Source organism: Odocoileus virginianus, chromosome 20, assembly GCF_023699985.2.
Source record: "Odocoileus virginianus isolate 20LAN1187 ecotype Illinois chromosome 20, Ovbor_1.2, whole genome shotgun sequence".
NCBI lineage: Eukaryota > Metazoa > Chordata > Mammalia > Artiodactyla > Cervidae > Odocoileus > Odocoileus virginianus.
In genome coordinates, this window is record NC_069693.1 from 48,989,833 (window position 1) to 49,013,084 (window position 23,252).

The following is a 23,252-nucleotide window of genomic DNA, read 5'->3' on the forward strand; positions in this document are numbered from 1 at the left end:
CCTTCTTATGCCTCATTTTGCTGGAAGGTCTAGCCAATGAAATATGGCAAGAAAAAAGAAATCATAGGCATACAGACTGGAAAGAAAGAAACAGAACTATCCCCACATGCATATATCTTTGTCTATGAAGAAAATTTTAAAGCATGTGTAAAAGCTTCTGTGAGTTTAGCAAGATCTCAGGATACAAGGTCAACATACAAAAATCAACCCTATTTCCACTCATCAGCAATAAACAAATGGTAACTGAAAATTTTAAAATAATAGCATTTACAATTGCTCCCCCAGAATGAAATAATTAAGTGTAAGTCTAACAAAACTTGTCTGTGATTTATGTTTCATCTAAATGTTGATGAAAGAAATCAAAGAAATCCTTAAAAAGGAAATCAGAGAAGACTTAAATAAATGGAGAGACATACCGTGTTTGGGGGCTGGAAGACACGACATAATGCAGTTGTAAATTCTCCCCAAATGGATCTCTAGGGCTTAAGGTATTTCCAATCAAAATTCCAGCATGAGTTTTTGTAGACAGAGACAAGCAGATGCTAAAATCAATGTAGGAAGGCAAAGGACCTAGAATAGATAAAGACTAGACTTGAACTCACCCTGCCCAGACAGCCCCTCGTCTGGGCTCTCCCAGGCCTGACTCCTGTTCTGTGACCAACAATCATCACTTCATCCACCCCAGAGCCTGGGTCCCGCTTTCTCCCTTGGACTGTGAACCCTTCAAGATGAGAGGTGTCAAACTTCCCACCTCCTTTCATTTTTTATCTCCCTGCATCTACAAGAAAAACGTGGCACTGAGTCAGTACTCAGTAACGGTCTGATGGGTGAATTAAATTCACTTGAAATTGCCCCCAGCTCTGATTCTCTTAACAGTTAACAGCAGGCTTGGCCGGGTGTTTCTGGGGTGGAGGAGGCTCCTTTGTGACGGTGGAGAGACTGGCCAGAGCACCATGATCCGCAGAGCCTACTGGCACCAGTCCCATACTCAGCACAGAGGTCTCCTTGGCATTTCCAGTGTTAAGAATGCAGACGAGAATGGAGGAAACCCGTGTAGACATAGTTATTAAGGATCAATTAGGGCTGGAACCATCTAGGGTTTGGAAATATGTTTTCAGATTATTTTCCAACTGTTTGATGAAACCCCAAAGACATTCTTCTCAGGCATATTTCCCCAGAAGTTGGAAACCAGTAAGTATTTAAGTAAGAGTTTAACCCTTATGTTGAAGGTTTGTTTGTGCTGAGCTCATCCCAGTGGAACGGCCCGCGGTGTCCAGATGGCCTGTGCTCTATTTATTTAAATGTGGAGTTAGCTGCTTGCATTCCAGAGCACGCAACTGAGTTTCACGTGAATTCTCAAACCAGTGCTTCAATTCCAAGAGGGTACAGACTGGACACACGTGCTTCCCCAATAGTTGGCATCAAGATAAGCCTCTGGGGTTGCAACATGGCCAAACTTCCGACCTTAGAACCCTTAGAGAGGTGGGGGATGGGAGAGGCACCTCCAGTAGCCACCTGGACTGGCTTGGGGACACAGAGGAAAAAACATTTCTAAAACTTACAAAGGAAAAAAATATCCACTGTAGAGAAACTAGAATACACAAATAGACTGCAGGGGTGGGGGAGAACATACAGAGACAAGCACTGGTGATATTTGGATGAAGGTATTTGCTTTCAGTTTTTTTTGTGGGGGAGTTGTTCTGTTTTGGTTTTGCACTGGGCTGTGGGAGTTGCCTTTCAAGGTGGCAAATGCATGGCTGAGTTGAAAGGGGCAGAACTGTGTGATTAACCAGCCATCGGCCCTGGTCGCCCTTCTGTGGGCAAAAGGGGGAGCCGGCCTGGGACCAGGAAGCAGGATCCAGACATTGACTGCATCTGTCACTCACACAAACTTCCTCCAAAAAACAGGGCCGTTGGTTTCTGCCCCTCTCCGAGGCTGAGCGGGAGGGAAACATCCATGGTGGATGAAACGAGGTGACTCTGCAAATCACCAACCAGTTAAACTTGCTCCCTCGTTTATCGACAGACTGCTCTGGCCCCCTTCTTGAGATTTCGGCGAAGATAAGGAAGATATTGTGCAAAGAATCCACGGCACCTGGTTAGCCTGACACTTGCTATCAGGTGAGCATTCAACATTCAGAAAACTAAGATCATGGTATCCGGTCCCATCACTTCATGGCAAATAGATGGAACAGTGGCTGACTTTATTTTTCTGGGCTCCAAAATCACTGCAGATGGTGATTGCAGCCATGAAATTAAAAGACGCTTACTCCTTGGAAGGAAAGTTATGACCAACCTAGACAGCATATTAAAAAGCAGAGACATTACTTTGCCAATAAAGGTCTGTCTAGTCAAGGCTATGGTTTTTCCAGTGGTCATGAATGGATGTGAGAGTTGGACTATAAAGAAAGCTGAGGTGCCAAAGAATTGATGCTTTTGAGCTGTGGTGTTGGAGAAGATTCCTGAGAGTCCCTTGGACTGCAAGGAGATCCAACCAGTCCATCCTAAAGGAGATCAGTCCTGGGTGCTCATTGGAAGGACTGATGCGGCAGCTGAAACTCCAATACTTTGGCCACCTGATGCGAAGAGCTGACTCACTGGAAAAGACCCTGATGCTGGGAAAGATTGAGGGCAGGAGGAGAAAGGGATGACAGAGGATGAGATGGTTGGATGGCACCATCAACTCGATGGAAATGGGTTTGGGTGGAGTCCGGGAGTTGGTGATGGTGATACGGAGGCCTGGCGTGCTGCAGTCCATGGGGTCACAAAGAGTCGGATACGACTGAGTGACTGAACTGAACTGAGCATTCAACCAGTGGTAATCAGGACGAAACAGTTTTCTATCTGGACTATGAAGAGTTTATAATTTTGAGAATCATTTATCAGTGGACACCCTATTACTAAAACTGGCGTGTTCTGCATACAAGGTTTCTGTGAGCTTAAGCCCTCCTCCCACCCCCCTGGGGATTTCGACACCAAGAGATTGCACTGACTCTGCTACACCAGGGTGATTACAACTGCAGATAACCTTGGGTAAAAGCAGACACAGGGTACAGGCTGTGTGATGTTGTTTATACGAGATCCTAAACAAACACCCTATAGCAGTGGTTCCCACCCAGGGGTGATGTGGGCCCCCAGGGGACATTCAGCCATGTATGGTGAGGTTTCTGGTTGTCACAACTGGAGGGGGAGTGCAGCTGGTACCCACTGTGAGGCCAGGACGCTGCTAACACCCCACCATCCACAGGGCAGCCACCCACACATAGATGGCCACAGCGCCAAGGGTGAGAAGTGATGTATGACGGACAGACGTCAGGCACTGGTGAGACAGAGGTGGAGGTCCCAGGTGCTGGAAACACTCAACACATTTGCACAGGAGTGTGAATATGCTATGTGCCCTGGGCTGTGTGCAAGTCATACCTCTAGCCCAGCCCTGCCACCCCCATGTGACACCACCACCCTCCCCTCAGCACCAACTTCAGTAGGACAGGATGGTTTAGTCAATGCATCACTTTCACTTGAGTGAAATTAAAGGGTTTGGCTGCAGGCGTTCCAAGTTAAACACAAACCATATGAACATGCAGACTCATGGTAGCCACTTGGTTCCCTCTCACAAGATTTTCCAAACCACCACGGACGCCAGCAGAGAACAAACGTCTCCCTCCCCCTACCCCTGCCCCCGCTCCAGGTTATATTGTCATTTCCCTGAAGAGGCGGCAGGACCTGGCCCAGCCCTTCCTGCTCCACAAGCCACAAGCCTGCCAGTGGTGTCAGCACCGGGGGCCTGCAAAGACCCAGCGAGTCAGCTGCTCAGTGGGCCAGGGGGTCAGACCCCAGGGCTGGGATGAGCCGTGAGGTCACAGGTCCTGCCCACGGCAAGAACGGGCTGAAGGATGGACCTTGGCGGACCCTGCAAGGACGTCCTGCTGGGGCTGCCGCTGTTTGTGTACTGTTTTTTGCAGTGAACTTCAATTTTAATTTTCTGACTTTTGAATCATATTACATACTGTCACCATGAGGACTAACAGGACCAAAATACTTAGGCTAGATGCAAATCTTACACGGGACCAATCTTTGGCTTCCCCTTTCTGTGTGGTGGTGAATTTAACAAAAAATTAAAGCCTGGCTTCAACAGAAGCATCCAGAACTGACAGGACAGCAGAGCTCAATTGAGGGGACAGGCAAGCAGGGTCGAAGGTCGAGGCAGGGAGAAGGCAGAAAATTTGAAAGGCGAGTTATGAGAAATGAGACCTGACCCTGTGATACCAGAAGGAACGCAGGTGACCAAGGCTTGCTGAGCCCTGAGGCTCTGCTTACGGATGCCACCTGTCACCTGGCCTAACCCTGTCCCTGACCCCATGTGCCAGTGCCATCCCCCACCACTTCGGACACCAGCCACCTCCCCAAGGTCACAGCTGGTTAGCACAGGGGGAGTTCGGAGCACAGGCTGGGTGCTCCTGCACCCCGATTTCTAACCCCTTCATTACTTTTAGTACCATAAGCATGGAGCATTCCTCCAGATTGCCCTTGTGCTTCTCTGCTGCATCACCAGGCTCTCCTGGCCACGCCAGCTCACTCCCAAGGGCCAGGACAGAGCTGGGCAAGCCTTGGGGATGGAGGGGTGAGCACCGGCACAGGGCACAGCACAGAGGCTCCGAGCAGACTCAGGCTGGGGCCAGCCCCCCAGCCGCACTGCACAGGTACGGAATCCTCCCAGTTGTCAGAGGGCCAAGTGCCCGGAAGCCCCCATAGCTGGGCCTGGTCCCTAGGAAGCCCCACGTCCTCTTGGCTATTATGAGCATCCTAAGAAAATGTGCCAAAGGAGAAAGGCTGCGCAGAGAGGGGAAGGGAGGGGGGCAATTGGAGGGAGGTTCTGGGGGAGGGAGGGCAGCAAACAGGAGTGCCACAAGAGCGACCACAGGCCCCAGCACCCCTGGACCTGCTCCAGGCCATGAGCCCCAGGGGAGGGCTCCACCGAAGGTGGCCATCTGGTACCGGGAGGTGTGGTCTCAGCGCACCTGGAGGGTCTGAAACCCTAAGAAACAGAAGAGATCCTCCCAGAAAGGGGGTGTTACTACTGCAAAGTTAATTCACACCGTGACAAAAACAGATTTCACATCACCGCATGCCCCCCAGGAGGACCTCCTCGCTGGCCTGGGACGTGAAGGGTGGATGTTCGCTGCAAAGTCAGGAGGGTGAAGCCACAGGGCGGAGTCGACCCACTGAACTCTCCGCCCAGCACAGGACACTGCTTTCAGCTGCAGGTGATAAGATGAGCTGAAAGCAATCCACCAGCTGGGCATCACAGCCCAGAGCCCGGCCCGCTGCTGACCACAGGGAGTGAGTCCGTTCTCAGATTGGTCAGGAAATCCACGCTCATGTAAAAGACCTGCAGTCTTTTATTTTTTTACAGCAGAGGGAAAATTGTTTTCTTCAGTCACGTACAGACTCTCCAATGCTCAACAAATCCGTGAGGAGATCGACTTTCTTTGGAGGACAGGTGAGAGCTCAAGGTCAGGCTCACCTGACCCCACCCCAGAGTCCCAGAGCTGCCCTGAGCTCGGTGAAGGCTCATGGAGGCCCTGACAGCTGAGACCAAAAACACTCTGCGTGCATTAAGGTGTCTAAAGAAACAGAAGCCAGCTGCAATTTCAAAACAGGACAAGACAAACCTTGGGCCGAGGTCCACCTAACTCCCAACTGTGCCGACACGGACACGGGGTTTCTCGGGAAGAGCTCCAGAAGTGCTTCAAACACACTCGGGTCTGAGTGCTTTGATGCCGCAGAATAAACAAAGCTACCCTCATACTGATTTGCTAGGAAACCAACAGTAAATACATCCAACATGTCAGATTAAAGCAGACACTGAAATGGAATCCAGGAGGAAACGGAATTCATGAAAGATGAAAACATCTTGAACGGTATCACTCGATGCACGTTAAGTCCTAGAGTCAAACAACATTTCCTGAATCACACGGCAGCTAGGTACATTCCCCTTGAGGAGAAAGAAACCAAAACTCAGATTTTTTTAATTTTTATTTTATATCGGGGTGTAGCTGATTTACAACATCGTATCAGTTTCAGGTGTACAGCAAAGTGGTTCGGGGACCAAGAAATTGTTCAATGGTTCATTTGCTTATCCCTGAATAAAACAAATATCACCATAGGGTGAAGTCAAGCTATGAAGTAAATCTCATTTTTCAAGCATTCATCTTGAAATACATTCATCTCCAAAAGGTATATAAATAAGATGGCAACGATCAGTTCAAAGGATGAATAAAAACAGATTTTAAAAAAATGCTAGGAAGCAAGAGCAAAAGTTTAATGAGGAAAAAGCACGCCTGCTTGGCAATCTGCTATGACTGAAAGAAAGAACCAGCATTATGCGTACAGAAAGGCTGTTCACACATGGCCTTACTCTAGATGTGGACGATTTTTTAAACACTAAGACTTTTCTCAAAATGTTTTTTAAGCCAATGACCCTCAGGAAATTGTGGTAACAGGTATTGCCTTCGCTGGGGCCAGTCAACAAGGTATCTTTCCTTCCTGAGACAGAGAAGTACAGAAAAGCCTCCGGTCTCTCCTGGTGCAGGAAGCACTTCCTAAGGGAAGCGTCACAAACGAGGCTGAAGGAGCCACACTGGGAAGGCACCGACTCCTGCCGGTGAGCCGAGAGCTGGGCAGCGCCAAGCTCACTGGCTTCCTTGGTGAACTTGAAGCAACGGCCTCTGACTGCCATCTTGGCTCTCTCACTAGTTGGTCCAGTCAAGTACAAGTAGCCTATGAGAGCAATCACCAGAAATTTCCACAAAGGGAAAGACAGACAATGATGAATCTGCTGACTACAAAGCTACTGCTTGTGACTACCTGACTACACACAGTAGACCATGACTACTGACTGACTACCTGAGAACTTAAGAGACGGCTGCTCTGAGCTGCTGGGTGGGGCAGCTGAATGTGGCTGTACAAACAGGAGAAAGGAAGAACTACCATCGTTCCATTCTGAATGGAACCCATCTTCCACTATGATAAGCGGCACATGTGCTTTCTTGGCTTCGGGCACACAACATACCAACCAGATAAACCTGGTTTTATTCTTCCTGGAGGAGGACTTCTGGGTCTTGCTCACCGTATTTCACACAGTAAGGAAAAAACCCCCAATGAAACGCTTCCAACGTCAGCCTAGCATTCACAATGCTTTAAAAGCCAGTGACTAAGACATGTCAAATCACTCAATTCGCAACCCCAGCAACAAGGTTCATGGGCCAAGGTCTGAGTGTAAATAAACTTAAAGCCAAGGAAACAGTCTATGATACTTCTAAAAAGTACTAAAATCTGCAGCACAGAATACTGAACATTGAGTCCAAAATCTCAAGGACATGGAGAGGCCCACAGTTCACCTGGGACCCTAGAATGCACTGGACTTGCTAGAACGACACCATCTTCCCAGGGGCCAATCAGTCCCTCCAGGGACCAAAGGCAGACAGCCGTGCATCCCAGGCTGGCATCTCCCGTTACATGGTCGGCCCCTTCCTGAGCGTTGCTCCTCTGCAGCCAGGCGTGCTGACCCTGCGCAAGCGCAAGAAAACTGGGAAGCTGTGTCTGTCAGAAACACGGCCCCAGCTGTCAGGGAGTGGCAAGTCACGGGTGGTCTTTCAGACAACACACTCGTATACAGGTTAACAGAGGAGCCCTTTACTGGCTGCCAGACTCAGAATCTGCAAGTCTGACGTGCCAGAAGGGACAGCAGTGCTCAGGAGTGAATGCAGCACTTCCACATGGGACAGGGTGACCGAGACGCCCGATGGCCCGCTGGACTGAATTCATCTCCAACCACTTCTGAGAGAGACAAGATCTTTTGAAGAAAGCTTTTTTAATATTTCAGTCGTTTCCAACATACTTTGGGCTTGACAAAATAGGTGACTTAGCAATTTAAAGATCATGCAGAGTGCTCGCTTCGGCAGAACATATACTAAAATTGGAACGATACAGAGAATATTAGCATGGCCCCTGTGCAAGGATGACACGCAAATTCGTGAAGCGTTCCATATTTTTTCAGCCTCCAACTAATAAAAATAAATGAAAAAAAAAAAAAAAGACCATGCAGAGATCCCTAAATGACATCCGAGGGAAAATACCGAAATACACAGGGTGGGTGCTAAGATCTGGAAGCAGGCAATATACCAGCAACAGCACCGTTCTGTCCTGGCCCGTTTCAGATTCCTGGGAATGGCGCCTCCCGACTGGGAGGCCTCGTTCTGGACAGGACGCTTGCTGACTCACAGGGACACTGTAACGCCAGTTATAGAGGCTAAACCTCAGGACAGGCAAGCCACTCGTACAGGACGCCCTGTCCCAGTGCACAGATCAGAGTGTAGAACACAGTGCCAGGCTCTGGAACAGGCTCCTGCCCGTGTGGTGGGGCTACTGCTGTGCAGACTGCTTTCCACAAACTTACTCTAGACTCCACATGTTCCATAACAATCGTACATCATTTTAATGAGAGGCTGCTTGACTCGTTAAGAAGCTAAACAACTCAGAGCAGAGCAACAACACAGCAAGCCGGCCCAGGGGACAACATTAGTGCTACAATTTTTTAATGCGCATGTATTTTATTGAAGTACAGCTGATTTACAATGTTGCGTTTCCGGTGGACGGCATGGTGACTCGGCTATATCCATGTACACGCTGTTGTCCTCTACACAATACTGGGTGCGGCTCCCCGTGCTCTAACAGCACTGTAGTTCTAAAGTAAGCTCACAGTGACACATGGCTATGAGCAGCGGATGCTAAAAGTAAGAGCTTGGACCACGTAAGTCGGCTTCTCTGGGGACCCCAGCTCACTGCTGTGAGGGGCCTGTGCAGGGCGCCATGGGCCAGGGCGTCACGACATGCATGACGTCTCTCCATCTCTTCCATCTCGAAAGGCTTCCTTTCCACATGCAGAGGTGGTATCCATGGCATGGTCAGGAGGCTTGGTGGCAGGCAACGAAGGGGATGCTTGCGCAAGACCCACACCTCCCACCTCTGTGAACTGAGCAACGCAGGGGACAACACAATGGGGACAGCACTTACTACCCCCCACTTCTGCTATTTGAAGATCTTAAAAAATCCACCTATCCAAATCACTAGCATTAGGAACTCTGGAACAGTGAACAATGACCATCTAAGGGTTGGGTTGGCATTCACAAACATGGCAGGCTGCACCAAGGGCTTACTCTAATTCCGGCAGCGCAGTCCTACCTGCTTGAACTCTGGTTACTGGATAAGGCACTCACCATCAAAGAAACACCACACATGCAGTTTTAAACCAACTTTGTGATTTTTATTGATGGGCGACAACTGTATACTCCTAGCTATCACTAACTGTGTACAATTAGAGACGCGGCATCGTAGAAGAGCAGACAGCAGAATTAGACAGCAGACGGAGGGAAATAGCAATCTTCATCATTTTGCTCCTTTTTCATTATGTGTACACAGAAGCATGAGTGTGTTTTGAAATCTTTTGATGGCAATAAAGTTACAATCGCCCTTCTATGTGATGGGGGTCGTAACTCCAAATATCTGATCTGCCGTGTGTACAGAAGCATCTTCTCAGCGCACAATCATTAAAATGCATTTTTCCTGTTAGGAACCAGCAACTTTTTTTTTGTTTATTTATCTTTTGAAGAACTATTTCTTCTCTGGTAACTGGCTCATTTTTATCATTTATCAAAAACTAAAGGGTGAGGGACAAAAGTGTGATGGATTAAAAAATTTATCTTTTTTAAGGAAAGATAAAATTCATTTTCACAAATTTACAAGTGTTGTTGCTGGTGCAGGACTTACTCTACTATGCAATTAGACCGGGAATCAAACGCAAGTTCCCCTTCTTACTCAGGAATCAGCATTATTTCAGAAATGTGTTTCTCGTGTATTTTCTTGAATTAAGCGACAGTCTCTTTCACCAGATGATTTTGATTTGGAAGTTAGAAGTCAACAGAAGCTATGTTGTGCACAAACCCCAAGGCGTCTCCTTTCATTCTAGCCCATTTTTGCGACAGGGAGAAAGAGCTTCTCTCTAAAGAGCCACTAAAGAGAAGCGGGGTGGCGGCGCGGGCGCGGCTACAGCAGGTCCACACGACGGTAGTACAGGAGGTAGGCTGTGCGCTCGGCGGCGGGCCTCACCACCTGCTGCTGGCTGACCACCTTGACCGTCTGGTCGTCGATGCGCAGCCAGCCGTTGAGCCCAATCTGGAAGACGTCCGTGGTGTAGTGGCCGCCCGTGGCGCTGCTGCCGTGGTGGTAGACCACTGCAAGAGAGGGCCGGGCGCCGTGAGAGCGGCTTCACACACCAGTGCCTGTGGCACCCCCCAGTCCCGAAAAACCCAATACCAAGGCAGGTGGGACAGAGAAACATGACACACACAGTGAGGCTGTCTAAACTCAAAACCCTCCAACAAGTCACAACACAAAGTCACACATCTATACTCTAATAACATGTTCAAAACCTCCCAAACCATAAAAGAAATGCCAGTTTATAATGGGGTCATCCCATCTGTGAGCCCTGTGAAGACTTGGGGCTGGAGAGAGCCCCCTGGGAAGCAGGACACACAGGAGACACTGCCTGCAGAGCCGTCAGCCAGGCGCCCTAGGGGACCACACACTGAGACCCAAACCCCAGGCCCTGATCCAGCCAACCCCACTTCCAGACTGTTCTCAGCACAGTGTCTGAATCCGGGACAGCGTGGAAACATGGAAAAGCCTAACCCACTAGGAGGAATGCCAAGTACATTACAATAAGATGAATTTTTTCATAGGACAGATTAGGACTGTTTGGTGGTTTAGAAATAGGCTTACATTACATGCAAAAAACCAGAATCTGAGATTTGCTGAGGACTGTCACCCTTGACAAGGACAGCACTGCCCCAGGAGGGTCGCCTGGGCAGTCAGCTGGACTGGGTGGGCACCTGTGAAGCCACCATGTAGACACGGCACACTGATCACTGCTCTGTTTTTCTTAGGAAAGGCAATGCCCTCTTCCATGAAGAGGAGGACCCAGGGATGGCCTGCCCAAGCAGCAGACTGAGCCTGCTGGTGAAGGAAGCAGCCTCTGGTTACCTTCGGGGAAGGGGACGGCAGTGCGGCCAGGGGGAGCTGTGTGCTACCGTGAGTGGCATGAAGGAGTCTCTAGGGCAGATAGGCACGATCTGGCATGAAATTTCAGCAACAAATACACCTGAACGTCAGCGCACTCTCCCCTTATAAAGGAGACCCAAACCTGCCCTGAGCCAGGGACCTGGGCTGGTTAGAGCTGGGCCCTGCTGGGGCTCAAAGGGCATGGGGCCCTGGCCCACCAGTGATGAACGTGACTGGTCACATGAGAAGAGCAAGACTGTAGGGCCATCGGGTGGGAAACCAGCCAAGGGACCAACACCAGGAGGCGGCTTCATATGTCCCCAGTGGAGAGGTTGCCACACTTCCCCTCTAAGGCCTACGTGACGTGGCAAAGAGTTTGGGCTTTTTTTTAAGTGACCAGGTCACTGGGACTGAAAGGACCTGTGGATTTAACTGATTTGCATTTCCTTTGAGACACTTCATTCTAAATATTCAGAAGAGAAGCCTCTACCTGTATTCGGGCTTCTTAAACAGTAACCCCATAGCTAATGTGGTGACGTGTCATGGATACCCAGCAAGCTCACTGTCACAGAAGCAGAGCTGAGAACCAGAGATTTTCAAAAGCTTATGTACTGTACTAACTCGTTTTCTTTGTCCCACAGTCAAAACCATTTTTAAATAAGTACCTCTTTACTCCCATTGTACAGAAAATTGCAACCCATCCAGTGACTTTATTTCTGAGGTCAGAAGGTTCACAATGGGGACTGAGGGGTGCATGCTCTCACCATGGTCCCCTTGACCAGGAGACGAGACTCCTAATCCTGCCTGTGACATCACCCCCTCTGCAAGGACCCCAAGGGAGAGCTGCAGGGGACTCAGGGAAACATGTTAGTGCCCTGGGACCTCAGTGACAAATCTTAGGGGCCAGGCTGCACCCTGGGGGCCCCTGGCCTCACAGGCAGTCCGCAGAGAGGCTTCCAAGCGTCCAGCCCACAGCAGGCAGAGGGGAATGCAGGGCCCACCAGCTCCCAGCAGGCTGGGGCCAGGCTGTGATGAGCCACCTTGGGGAGAAGAACAAGTCAAAGGGAGCAGGACCCAGTGGGAAGAAAAGGCTGACCGGGCCCTACACCTTCTCAAAGGGCCTCTGGACCATCCACCGACCAGGGCCCATATCCACATTCCGAGCACTGGGGGCGGACCCAGGGCAAGAGTGTGAGGCTCTACTCCGCCACGGAAGGGCACGGAGCTGTCAGTCCTCCTCCACAGCTTCAGTGAGTTCTCCTGCAGAATGGGGACAGCACCGCGTTCCTCTCAGCAAACTGTCAAGGACTAAATGGGGTTCTACGTAAGAAGTATCTGGTGGAAAGGTCAATGAACTGGTGAGGGCCAATAAACAGCAGTCATTACAAACAGGCTCACAGAAGGCAACACAAAAGGAGAGTGGGAGAGAAGCTAGAAAATTCTAATAAAAATGGCCAGAAAAGCAAACATAATTGGCCATGGGCACCCCAGCCACAGTAGGGGGGGTTCCCAGCCCGACAACCTCACTCTTCTGGCTCCCAAACAGAAACATCGTGTGAAACGAGGTCATACACTGGGCTGAGCTTTAGAGCCAAGAGGACATTCTGTCAAGTTGCAAACACACCAAATTTTAGGTAAAACACAGATTTTCAAATGATTTCCAGACTAATAAAGTCCACAGGGATACCAACAATTTTTCTCTATGTTAAATGGTATTATAACAGTATAAAATTGTGCCTGCATATAAAACCTTTTAATCATTGCTTTAATAGGGAACTATCATGTTGTACAAAGTTTACTTACCCGCAAACAGCCTATAGGTTCTGTGGCATTTAAAGTTCTTATTTTTAACCCCTGGAGAGAGCAGTTCTGAAAAACAAAATATCAACAATTTTAATCTATAAAAGTGCTGACATACTAGGGTGTCAGAAAGGTGCAGACAGCGGCCTCCATTAAAGTCACCACCACATGGACCAGGGAGACCCGCCAGCACTCCAGCACTTCGTCTGCAGGCAACTGAGGAGGGAGGCAGTAACCATATCACTAGAACCCAGCCATCAGAGGATGGGCAGTGAGCCTCAAGCTCATGCTAGAAACTCCTTTCAAGCGGAGGTTCTAAAAAATGGAAAAGCAAGATAAAAACAAAGCAGCCCTGGAAAGCCTAAGATGTGAAACGTTATCCATGTGAGCCAGATCACAAAACTCCAGTAAACAGTGAGATGACTTTTGGTGGGCATTTCTTCCCCTCTCTGGTCCTCAAGCAGACCATGAACTGGCGCTGGAAGCACACCTATAGGCAGAAGATGGCTACTCCTGAAAACAGGGCTGAAAGCCAGAGCCCATTGTAGGAAGAGGAAGTACAAGGCCCCTGGGGAGCAGGTGACCCCAGGCCTGATGTCCAGCAGGTCCTGCTGCCCAGGAGGTCACAGGGCTGGGTGCTGTGGGGAGGAGGAGGATGGCAGGCCTGGTCCTCCAGGAGCCCAAGGACCGCATCCATGTCCTCTGTCTCCAGGCACCTGGACACTCTGAGCATCACCTTTGGCTTGTTATGCTCCTGAGGGAACTGTAGTTTCACACATAACATCTCTCATAAATTCTGAAGCTTTCCAGGGAAGTTTTCCTTCAAGTTCACTCTTAGCAGGACAACGGGGTGCTTGGACCACAAAGTGCCCATGCTGGAGCCCCAGTGACCTGGCAGAGATCTGGGGCTGGGCCGCAGCTCTGAGCAGGGCCACTGGCGCCAGAGGGCAACATTCCCATCCTCTAGAAAGCCCAATTAAGCAGGCTGCTCCCACAGTTGCTAATCTTCAGTGTAAGGAAAAGTATTTATTACCACTGATCCATAAAGTTTTTATATTTTTTAGTATTTTTCTCACCTAGTAATATGTTCATATGGCTTATTCATTTTTTTTTACTTTGTCTTTAAAAAGCCATTTTAGTGAGAATTTTAACCTAAAACTCTATTAAGGAGTCAAGAAATGCAAAACAAAAAAATCAGGAGAGCTTCTGAATCCTGACAGGGGACAGAAAAGCGTAAGTTTTAAGAAACTGGCTGGTTTCCAGCATCACCACAGTGTCGCCATGAACGCTCCTGCCTTGCACAGCTGTTACCTTTACTGATTTCCAAGTCCACAGGATATTCGATGCTTTTGACGAGCTTCTGGCAGCCGCCGGTCTTCTCGTACACGAACCGCTTGAGGTGCAGCACAAGCACGGGGGGGAGCTTCTCCAGAGTCACTCTGCGGCTGACCTCCACCTGAGACAGAGCACAGCGGCGTGCCGTCTCACTGTGGGCGGCCGCCCAGCCTCCCGGGCCGGCGCCCGCGCCTCCTGCGGCACCGGTCCCTAGAGGCCCGCGGGCTCATTCTGAGCGCCACTGACCTCCTTCAGCACATGCTGACATCCCTACAGACGCAGCTTGGGGCCCTAGGCCAAGTTAAGAACTCGTGTCCTAGGGCATTAAACCGGCATACAAATTCAAAGGCTAACTTAGTAATACCTTAAATTACATACGTTACTGACTCAGTTTTCAGTAACTCTCATAATACAGAGAAAGCTGAGGTCAATGTGTTTCTTGCATTAGATGCTCTAAATGACCTTAAAGATGTTTGGTCTAACCATTGGTTTTATAACAGTTCCAGTTTTATCCATTTGAAATGCCCCTTAAGCACTTTCAAAAGTCTACTGAATGCTGCTTTTTCTTTAAATGTATCTCCAGAAGCAAATTTAACCTCTTTATGTACTGTTCTCTGTACCTTCAAATGTGTTGATGCTTCCTGTGTTTCTATGGAGAATACTTTCGGTAGAAAATACTTGCTCAAGTCACAATCCAAAAGACAGCAGCACAGGAAAAACACCCAGCAAACTTTCGGAGAAGTGCCCGCCTGTCTGGCTGAAGGTGTCTGAAGGGTGTCAGGCTTTGGGGAAGCAAGCCTAGTGGCCACCACCACCTGGGTTTTTTTTGGTTTCCAGACGCTTTCTCACCTCTCTTTTCATTCAGACTGAGATCCCAAGGGTGGAAATGGCCCTGTCATCTCTACATTCCCATGGAGTATCTACAGTCGAGTGTCTCACACACTACACGAATGATGAATGAATGAAAATGTGACTACAGTTCCACAGTCAGAGCCAGAGACAATGATGTTTCAGCCATTTCATTCTCAAACGTAAAAGCTTTCAGTCCAAAAAATGTTAAACAACTGATCTGAGGAGCAGAGCTGAAACCCACTTTTCCTCATTCCAGATCCGTGTCCCCCGCACCCCTCCCCATCCCCTGCCCCACGGAGGGCCCCAGGACCAACAACCCAGACAGACAGCGAACGTACCTCTTGTTTAGTTTTGGTGGTGTAACCCTGGACAGACTCTCTGGCCACCAGGCTCTCCAGCGCATCCTGCACGGTGCGTATCTTGTCGGACTGGATGTCCAGCTGCAGAGTGAAGAATGGCTGCAGGGTGGCAGACTCTTTTGAACTCTGCTGGTAAACCACAGACCTGGGGGTGGAGAGCACAGCACACCTAAGAGCCCGCATTCCCGCTCCCCATGAGGTTATGCAGCAGGATAGGAGAAACAAATGAGATTATAGTGCCACAAGCAAGATAATTCACCATCTCTGTCAGGTGACAGGAGAGGACAGAAATGCAAAAACTATGCTGAATTTTAATGTAACTCTGCTCAATACCACCTCGAAAGAATTTCTAGCAACTCAATTCACCAGCTGGAAATTTGGAAGGCTTCCAAAGGCCTTCTCCGCTTTATTTAATGCACCAGTTAGCAAAGGTGATGATCTTGCCACAGTCAAAATGCTGGCTCTCTTTGTATCCTCTCAAAGTCTCGCAGGCTGTTTTATTGACTGATTTTTAAATTTTTCTTATTTTACTTTTGGCTGTGCTGGGTCTTCGTTGCTCTGCACGGGCTTTCTCTAGTTGTAGCAAGCAGGGGCTACGCTTCGTTGCTGAGCACAGGCTCGAGAGCATAGGCTCAGTAGTGTGGCGCTCGGCCTTAGTTGCTCCATGACGTGTGGAATCTTCCCAGATTAGGGATTGAACTGATGGCTGGCAGGTGGATTCTTATCCACCGCGCAGGCAAGGAAGTCCCCGCAGGCTGTTTTAGTAAGAGTGAACTCCAAGGTAAACAGAATGTCTTGGGTAGCCTTCACCCCTGAAAACAACTCCACAAAGGAAGGAGAGCAGGGTGTGTGAGACAGGGAGGCGGATGCAGCTCAGCCTTGCTTCCTTAGCTGGTTTTCCAATTCATTTTCCTGTGTCTAAGTTTTTCTGAGCAAAAGTATATGCTGGGGCTATGCCTCATAAAGCCTCAGCAAGGAACTCAACACAGAACTCTGACTGCATCACAAGTTCCCTAATTTACACACAAATAAAGGGGTGGACAGGGGTTAGACTTCATGAGGAATTGCTGTGAAGAGCAGGTCAGCAGCTTCCTGCCAGGGTTTTCTTCTCTCCCGCCGCTTCCCCGACACACAGCACGGCAGCACCTCCAGGCCTCCGTGAAGAGGCGGCCCAGAGAGCAGTGGCTATTCCCTTGGTCCCAAAGTGTAAGGGGGGGACAGCAGTGATGGGTCTGGACTTTACCAAGAGGGTGGGAAACATGGAGAAAGGTGATGGTCTCCTTGGGAAACTGAAAAGCTCCCAGAAGAGGGTGGATTTTAGGAGAAAACCTTTCAGTTGGAGACTGACCCAACAGACTCCAAAACAGGAAGGGGCCCGCAGAGTCCAGTCCACAGTGAGGGCACAGGAACCACACGTTCAAGGTCGAGGGACCAGCCCGGGAGGCCTGATCGTCAGCTGATGAGGTTCTCATCAGCCTGCTGAAAGGCATTCAACCTAAGCCGTTTTAGAGAGACCGAACTTCCAATGCCTTGAAAAGGGCATTACTTAAAAAAAAAAAAAAAGAAAGAAAAGGGCATTACTTCTTTTAGAACAATGGAAAGCTAAGAGTCTCACTTTAAAAAAAAAAAAAAAAAAAACCACTCCTGGAGGTGAAGCTAAGGCCTTCAGAAGAAGACTGAGCTGTAATGAGGTCCCTGAGGACTCTGGAGGAGCAAGGAGGTCCTTGGAGTCAGCACAAGTTCTACTGAACCCCACATCACGTGGTACTGAACAGCTCCAACGTAACTAAATAAGCAAAAACTTTCTAGAAGGACTTCGTGAATGAGCAAAGGGCAGCTGGCCTGAGGGCGCTGGGGCAAGGAGGTGCCACGTATCTTCCTCAATGTAAAAGCTTCTCCCTCAACTTCCCAGCTCAGCTGGCTCCAGGGCCTGAAACCCCTCCAACCAGATACACGGATATCTTCACAAAACATGTATTCCCATTAACTTGTCCTTCTCCTCCTTCCAGGCTGTGAGCAGCTGACAGGGGGAATGTCAGTGTGCTCAGGGCTGAGGGGTCCAGGAGCCACTGGCGGACCAGCGGGGTGTTGCCTTCCGCAGGACTGCCACCATGGGTACTGAGGGGCCAGCAAGGCGAGTGTCAGGAGGCCCGAGAACAGAGCAGGCACACAGCACAGAGGCAAACCATCCCGCCCAAAATGTCTTAGGACAAATCTTACACCACGCCCTCCAGCAAAATGGCAAAACACTAAAAAAAGAAATGCACATGCTAAATTATTCCAGAAAAAGCTAAACCGGGATTTCCACCGCAGTCCAGTGGCTAAAACTCCACACTCCCAATGCGGGGAGCCTGCATTTGGTCCTTGGTCAGGGACTAGATCCCACATGCTGCTACTACAGATGGAAGTTCCTGCATGACACAACTAAGACCCAGCTCAGCCAAATAAACAAGTATTTTTGAAAAAGAAAAGCGTAAAACCTGATGTGTCCACCAAAAATGCCCGTGATGGGGGTCTGAACAAAGTCCGCCTGGCGAGTGACTGAGGTCTTGTTTCGGGGGCCCACTTGCTCCCATTCGTCCTCACTTCCTTCTCCTGGTTCTTCCTGCTCATCTTCATTCACTGAGTGGCTTTTGGGTCCATTGGAAATAGTAAGTTCTGAAAAGCAGACCATCTGCTTAGGCTACTATATACACATTAACACAAAGAACAAAAATAAAAGAAGGTTCTACACGAGCCACCTACACAGATCTGTCAACTGCAGTGTCAGAGTGAACTCAGGGTGAGTGGTACACTGGGGACAAACGCAATGGCATGATGCCCCCATGTCCCTGCTGGTCTCACCAGGGATGGATGACACCAGGGGACACCTGCGGCATGCCGGTGGGATGGGGATGCAGACTCTGCCGTGTAATCGCAGTCAGGCTCCTTCACTTGCAAGGGGACTCAGGGTACCAGGAAAGTCACCCCTACCTCAGGGGACGCACGTTTTACCAGGAGAAGTGAACTAAACCACCATCTATAACTTGATTTTGAATCACTTTCAGAGTAAAAACTCCTCTGGTGGGGCAAGGGGGATAGAAACAGATCAGTAAGGACAGTGTGGTAACAACTGTAGAATCCATCAGTCATACAGGTAATCACCAAATTATTCTTCCAGCTTTTCTCTATGTTTAATCATTTTCTTAATTACAAGTTGTAGGGAAAAAAGCAAAGGTTCTGGACAAATTTTTACATATACAAAATATAACATTCTCAGTGGTACATAATAAGCAACGTAAAAGTAACTAGTTATCAAACAAGTGATTCTTGAAGGGTGAATGACTGTTGTGGAGAAGGCAACTTATTATATGAGGATTATATATAGCATTTGTTTAAGAAAGATTCCTAAAAAAATGTTCTACACACTTCTGTACTAAGCACACTGTAACCTACTTTCATTATTTGGTGAGAGAAGTTTCTTTAGGTTCAGCATTTCCTCGTGGAGTCCATTTAGAATGAAGCCTAAGTACTCTTCAGCATCTTCTTGTCGACCCTGAGAAGGTCCAATAGGATTGTGTTAATTTTAAGAGATTACTCTCCAAGGCCTGCACAGAGTATATTATCTGCATATACAAACTAGCCTTCCCCTGAATGTTCAATAAGACTTAACATAAAGAGTTTCCCCATATGGATTTTTTCTTGACAATTAAGATGGTGAAGAAGAGGAGAGGGAGATTAAACATTTATCTCTAAGCAATAAAAAGGGTGTTTTGTTTGTTTTTTTCAATTTTGCTTTTCTGTACTTCTGAAATTTCCTACAACAAACAGACACTACCTTTATGATAAGTTATTTTAAAAGTTGCTTTTTTATTAAAATGAAATAAAAACATGAACTCAATGTCTAGGCCACCAAACTGCACAACCCCAGGGGTCCCCATGCACACTGTAAGCTGTAAAATTAGCAACCTCTGTATGTCTCCTTCCATTTTTGACAATGGGCAACCAAGGGAGAAAAGATGTTATATGTGAAAAACTACTCCTTTAAAGATTCAGCTGCCTGTTTCACACATCAGCACAATCACTGGTAGATGAATCACACAAGACCATCACACAGAGAAATGTCACCTCACATGGTTTTGTCCGATTATGTAATTTATCATGATCACTTCACACTCCACTCTTTGGAGCATAACCATGGGCATGTTTCAAGGATTTGCAAGCTCTTCTGCTTGCGGTCTCTGAGCAGATCTGCTTACTCTCGTGTAACTGGAGCTGTGGACGGGGGCTTCTGGTGTGTGTCTGTGGGAAATGGCAGAGGCTGGCACAGCCCGAGACACAGAGAAGAGCTCACAGGGCTGAGAGAGAGCTGCTCGCGGGGCTGGGCCTCAGCTGGCATCCAGGAACTTGGGTTTCGGGAGGGCTCCCCCCCATTCCGGGAACCAGGAAGGGAGCATGCCCAAATTGTGCACACAGTGTGGTTTCTGCTGAGCGCTGGCTTTCCTTCTGGGGGTCTGGAATTTGGGTTTGTGCGAGGCAGCCGGCCCCTAACACAACCCCTGAACACCGAGACTCCAAGGGGCGTACTGGGTGGGCCACATCCCACACGCTGTCCCAGTGTGGCGTGGGAGGACATAAGTGAGGACTGTGTGGCTGCACCGAAAAGGAGTCTCGAGACTGCAGACGCTGCCCGAGTCCTCAGGCTCTGCTAAACCCACTGAAGGAACAGCTCCGGAGTCCTGTGAGATCTTCCAGCTAAGCACTAATCCTGAGGGGGTGTCATATGGACCCCACCAAGCCAACAGTGATATAAAAGCCACAGGATCGCAGCGCTGCTCAGTGAGGGGAAGCCCCCAGCTTTACCTCTGCTCCCCTTGAGCTGGGGGCGTCCTAGGTCTTCTAAAGCATCTGGACACGCATCTACCTTAGAGCTTGTCTTGCCTGTTTTCTTAAATTCTCGATCTAACTCCCTTACTGGAGGATGAACTCCTTGAAAGCAGGGGGCACAATGACTCCATGTGTGCATTTCCAACACAGAAACATCTCTAAATTCCAAACTTAACGCTCAAGGCTCTGCTGCGAGCACAGGAAGAGCCCCTGGTGGTATCCTGATGGACTGCCCAGAGTATCCACTCTTTTTTTAAACCACAGGGTTTCAAACAATATTACTTCACTCAGTTTTAACAGAATTTCCTTCACTGTTTCCTAAAGCATTTCCCTAACCATCATTTCATTGCTCATCTTGACTCATCACAAACTCTATCGGGGAAGAAAGAAATGCTCCAGTTCACTGTGCTAAGGCTGCCCTGATTTCCTTTCAAGGCCACGTGTCAGGGCCCTGGACAAGACCTCCATGGCCTTGAGGCCCACGCCTTCAGCGGCACAGTGCATAATTAAAAATGTAGGTTGTCAGAAAGTCACAGGCCCAGGAGCTGCTGCAGCAGGAGCGTAAGGAAGACAGCAGCCCTCCCGAATGCTGGCGTGGTTCAGGGCCCCAGGCCCCGCAGCGGCAGGGCAGTCCCTCAGAGGGCAAGGAGCTGGCTAGGCTGCCAGGCTCCGCCTCTTCCTAGCTGGGACCCTGGACAGTGACTTCACTTTCCTCAAATGTAACAAGCAAACAATTATCACACTAACTACCTTCACAGGAGGAAGTAAGTTAATATATGGAATGAACACACAGCAGTAGTGGTCACAGTAAATGATACACACGTTGTCTGACCCCCATGACTGTCATTCCATACTCTAACCCATCCTGGCAACTGCCTCCAGAGCCAGCCCAGATCCACTGAACCCCGCTTCATCGCACACTTGAAAGCAGAGGGCAAGCAGCGAACACACAATGGGTATGGCACGAGCTTCACGCCCACTAAGAAACGTCAGTTCCCACCTTTTCAGACAGGCTCGACTTGATCACTGTCAGGAGTCTATAAATATATGTGGGTTCAAAGGCAGCTCCAGGGCGGATATCCCTCACGATTTTATCCCCAAGAGCTGCAACGGAAACAGGACACAGATTTTCACAATGCAATCAAGTCTTAAAATGACAAAAAGCATGATCACCAAAATTCCCCCCACCGCCACCCAAACTTAAGAGCTTAGGTGAAGCAACCTGCATGTAAAAAGACATTTTTTTCCCAGCAAGACTGAATTTCTCAGTCTTAGTCATCTGACTTCATAGCTCCCCACATGTAATGGTATCAGAAGCCCTTGTTTCCACTCACCTTGTCTGGGTTTTGGAGGTACTGGCATATTAGTAAACTCATTCATTAGCCGAACACTAAACATAGGGGAAAAAATGTTTAGTACACTTTTTTTCAAGATCAACATCAATATCACAATTTATATCATGTTAATAATGACAGTTTAGATACATAAAGCAAAAATAGAAGACATGAATGAATTTAGTCAGCACGTTTTTCAAAAAAAGACATACTATCACTAAAGAGACCTGATGTCTAAGTAGAGTATTACCTTGTATGAAGATAGCAAACTTTAGGTAACCAATGCTGTAAAGGCTAGTGAGTTCTTAAATCTTTTTAAAAGACACAAATTGCTAAACATTAAAAAAATAAGCAAATAAACATTAAAATTTATTCAACTAACACTGAAGAACACAGATAAAACAACTGCATTTCTGGTTAACTTCCATACAAAATCATGAACAGTAAATTAAAAAAAAAAAAAGAACTAACAAGATTGATTTATAGGAAATCAAAAGCTTTGCTATCTGAATCTAATTATCAGAGGGGGAAGCCCACTCCTTGACATGCTCTCAGCAGCTTACTTACAAGCTGTCTATCATGGGTGTGGACGTACAAGGCCTTTGCACTTTTGAATACAGAGGAATGAACTTCATCAGGTGATACATCGGCGGGCAAGCCACCAAGGCTTGCAGTGTCTACACAACAGCAGTGAGGAAGCGTAAAGGAAACGAAATTGATGCTCCAGAGTGTGGAAAGAGCACACAAAACTCAATAAGCCAAGAACACTGAACAACTGAGATATGTAAACATAAAAGGGACCAAAACAAATAATCCCCACAACAACTGCCTTGTGATATTCAAGGAATTTATAAACAAGATCTTGACTTAACCAAGGTTAAATCAATTAGCATAACATTTCCAGTTTAAGTGGTCACTCTACCCTACTATTCAGGAATCCCCACCCTTTTTTTTCAGGACCATTTTAATGAGAACTTGCTTGATTTTGTCAGTCGTCATCTTTTTTTGGGGGGGAGGGTGTGGAGGGGTGGTCAGAAATAACCCAGTTGATAAGCAATAAGGAACCAAAGTTTTGGATTCAAAACTTCAAATCCAAAGTTCAAATCCCCACAGAAGCTGAACTAAGTCAACGTGCCCTGGCAAGAGGATGCTGCAGAAAGCCAGCTTGGGGACAGCATCTGAGAAGGATACAGCATTGATGTAGCACCAGTTTCCTTTGTTGATCAGCCCGCGGGGTTGCAATGACACCGGTTTATGAATCAGGGTGACATTCTCCAGTAACTCTGAAAGACGGGAGCACAGTGAAGGCGTTAACGGCATCTCAGGAGCAATTCTCCTGCTCTGCTCTGGGAGCTGACTGCCTACTACAGAGCACAGTCACATCCACAGGGAAGGCAGGCTCCATCAAGGCTTCGTTCAGCTCACTATCATGTAATTATTGAATGATTAGAATTTTCAAAGGTATTTCCCCCCCACCCCCAAACACTGACATTTATCAACTAGGAAGCACAAGAACTGTTTTATGAGAAACAGAAAAGGCTTAAAAAACAGTATTAACAGTATTAGGGAACAGACTTAGGAACAAGCT

The 23,252-nt window shown here is 48.2% G+C and overlaps 1 protein-coding gene and 1 non-coding gene across 2 annotated transcripts in view; one reads left to right on the forward strand and one right to left on the reverse strand.

The window, feature by feature from the left end:
- Positions 1 to 7,948: 7,948 nt before the first annotated feature.
- Positions 7,949 to 8,055, forward strand: LOC139030141 (U6 spliceosomal RNA). Its single transcript, XR_011482447.1, has one exon. It is a non-coding gene; the product is annotated as a U6 spliceosomal RNA (small nuclear RNA).
- Positions 8,056 to 9,300: 1,245 nt separating this feature from the next.
- The window catches only part of USP10 (ubiquitin specific peptidase 10), a 66,081-nt gene continuing 52,129 nt past the window's right edge, over positions 9,301 to 23,252 (reverse strand). The window contains 10 exon segments of the mRNA XM_070451449.1: positions 9,301 to 10,292; positions 12,922 to 12,987; positions 14,230 to 14,374; positions 15,444 to 15,609; positions 17,945 to 18,122; positions 18,900 to 18,999; positions 21,331 to 21,434; positions 21,665 to 21,720; positions 22,232 to 22,341; positions 22,856 to 22,947. Of these exon segments, the coding sequence (XP_070307550.1) occupies positions 10,105 to 10,292; positions 12,922 to 12,987; positions 14,230 to 14,374; positions 15,444 to 15,609; positions 17,945 to 18,122; positions 18,900 to 18,999; positions 21,331 to 21,434; positions 21,665 to 21,720; positions 22,232 to 22,341; positions 22,856 to 22,947 (1,205 nt within the window). The 3' untranslated portion in view covers positions 9,301 to 10,104.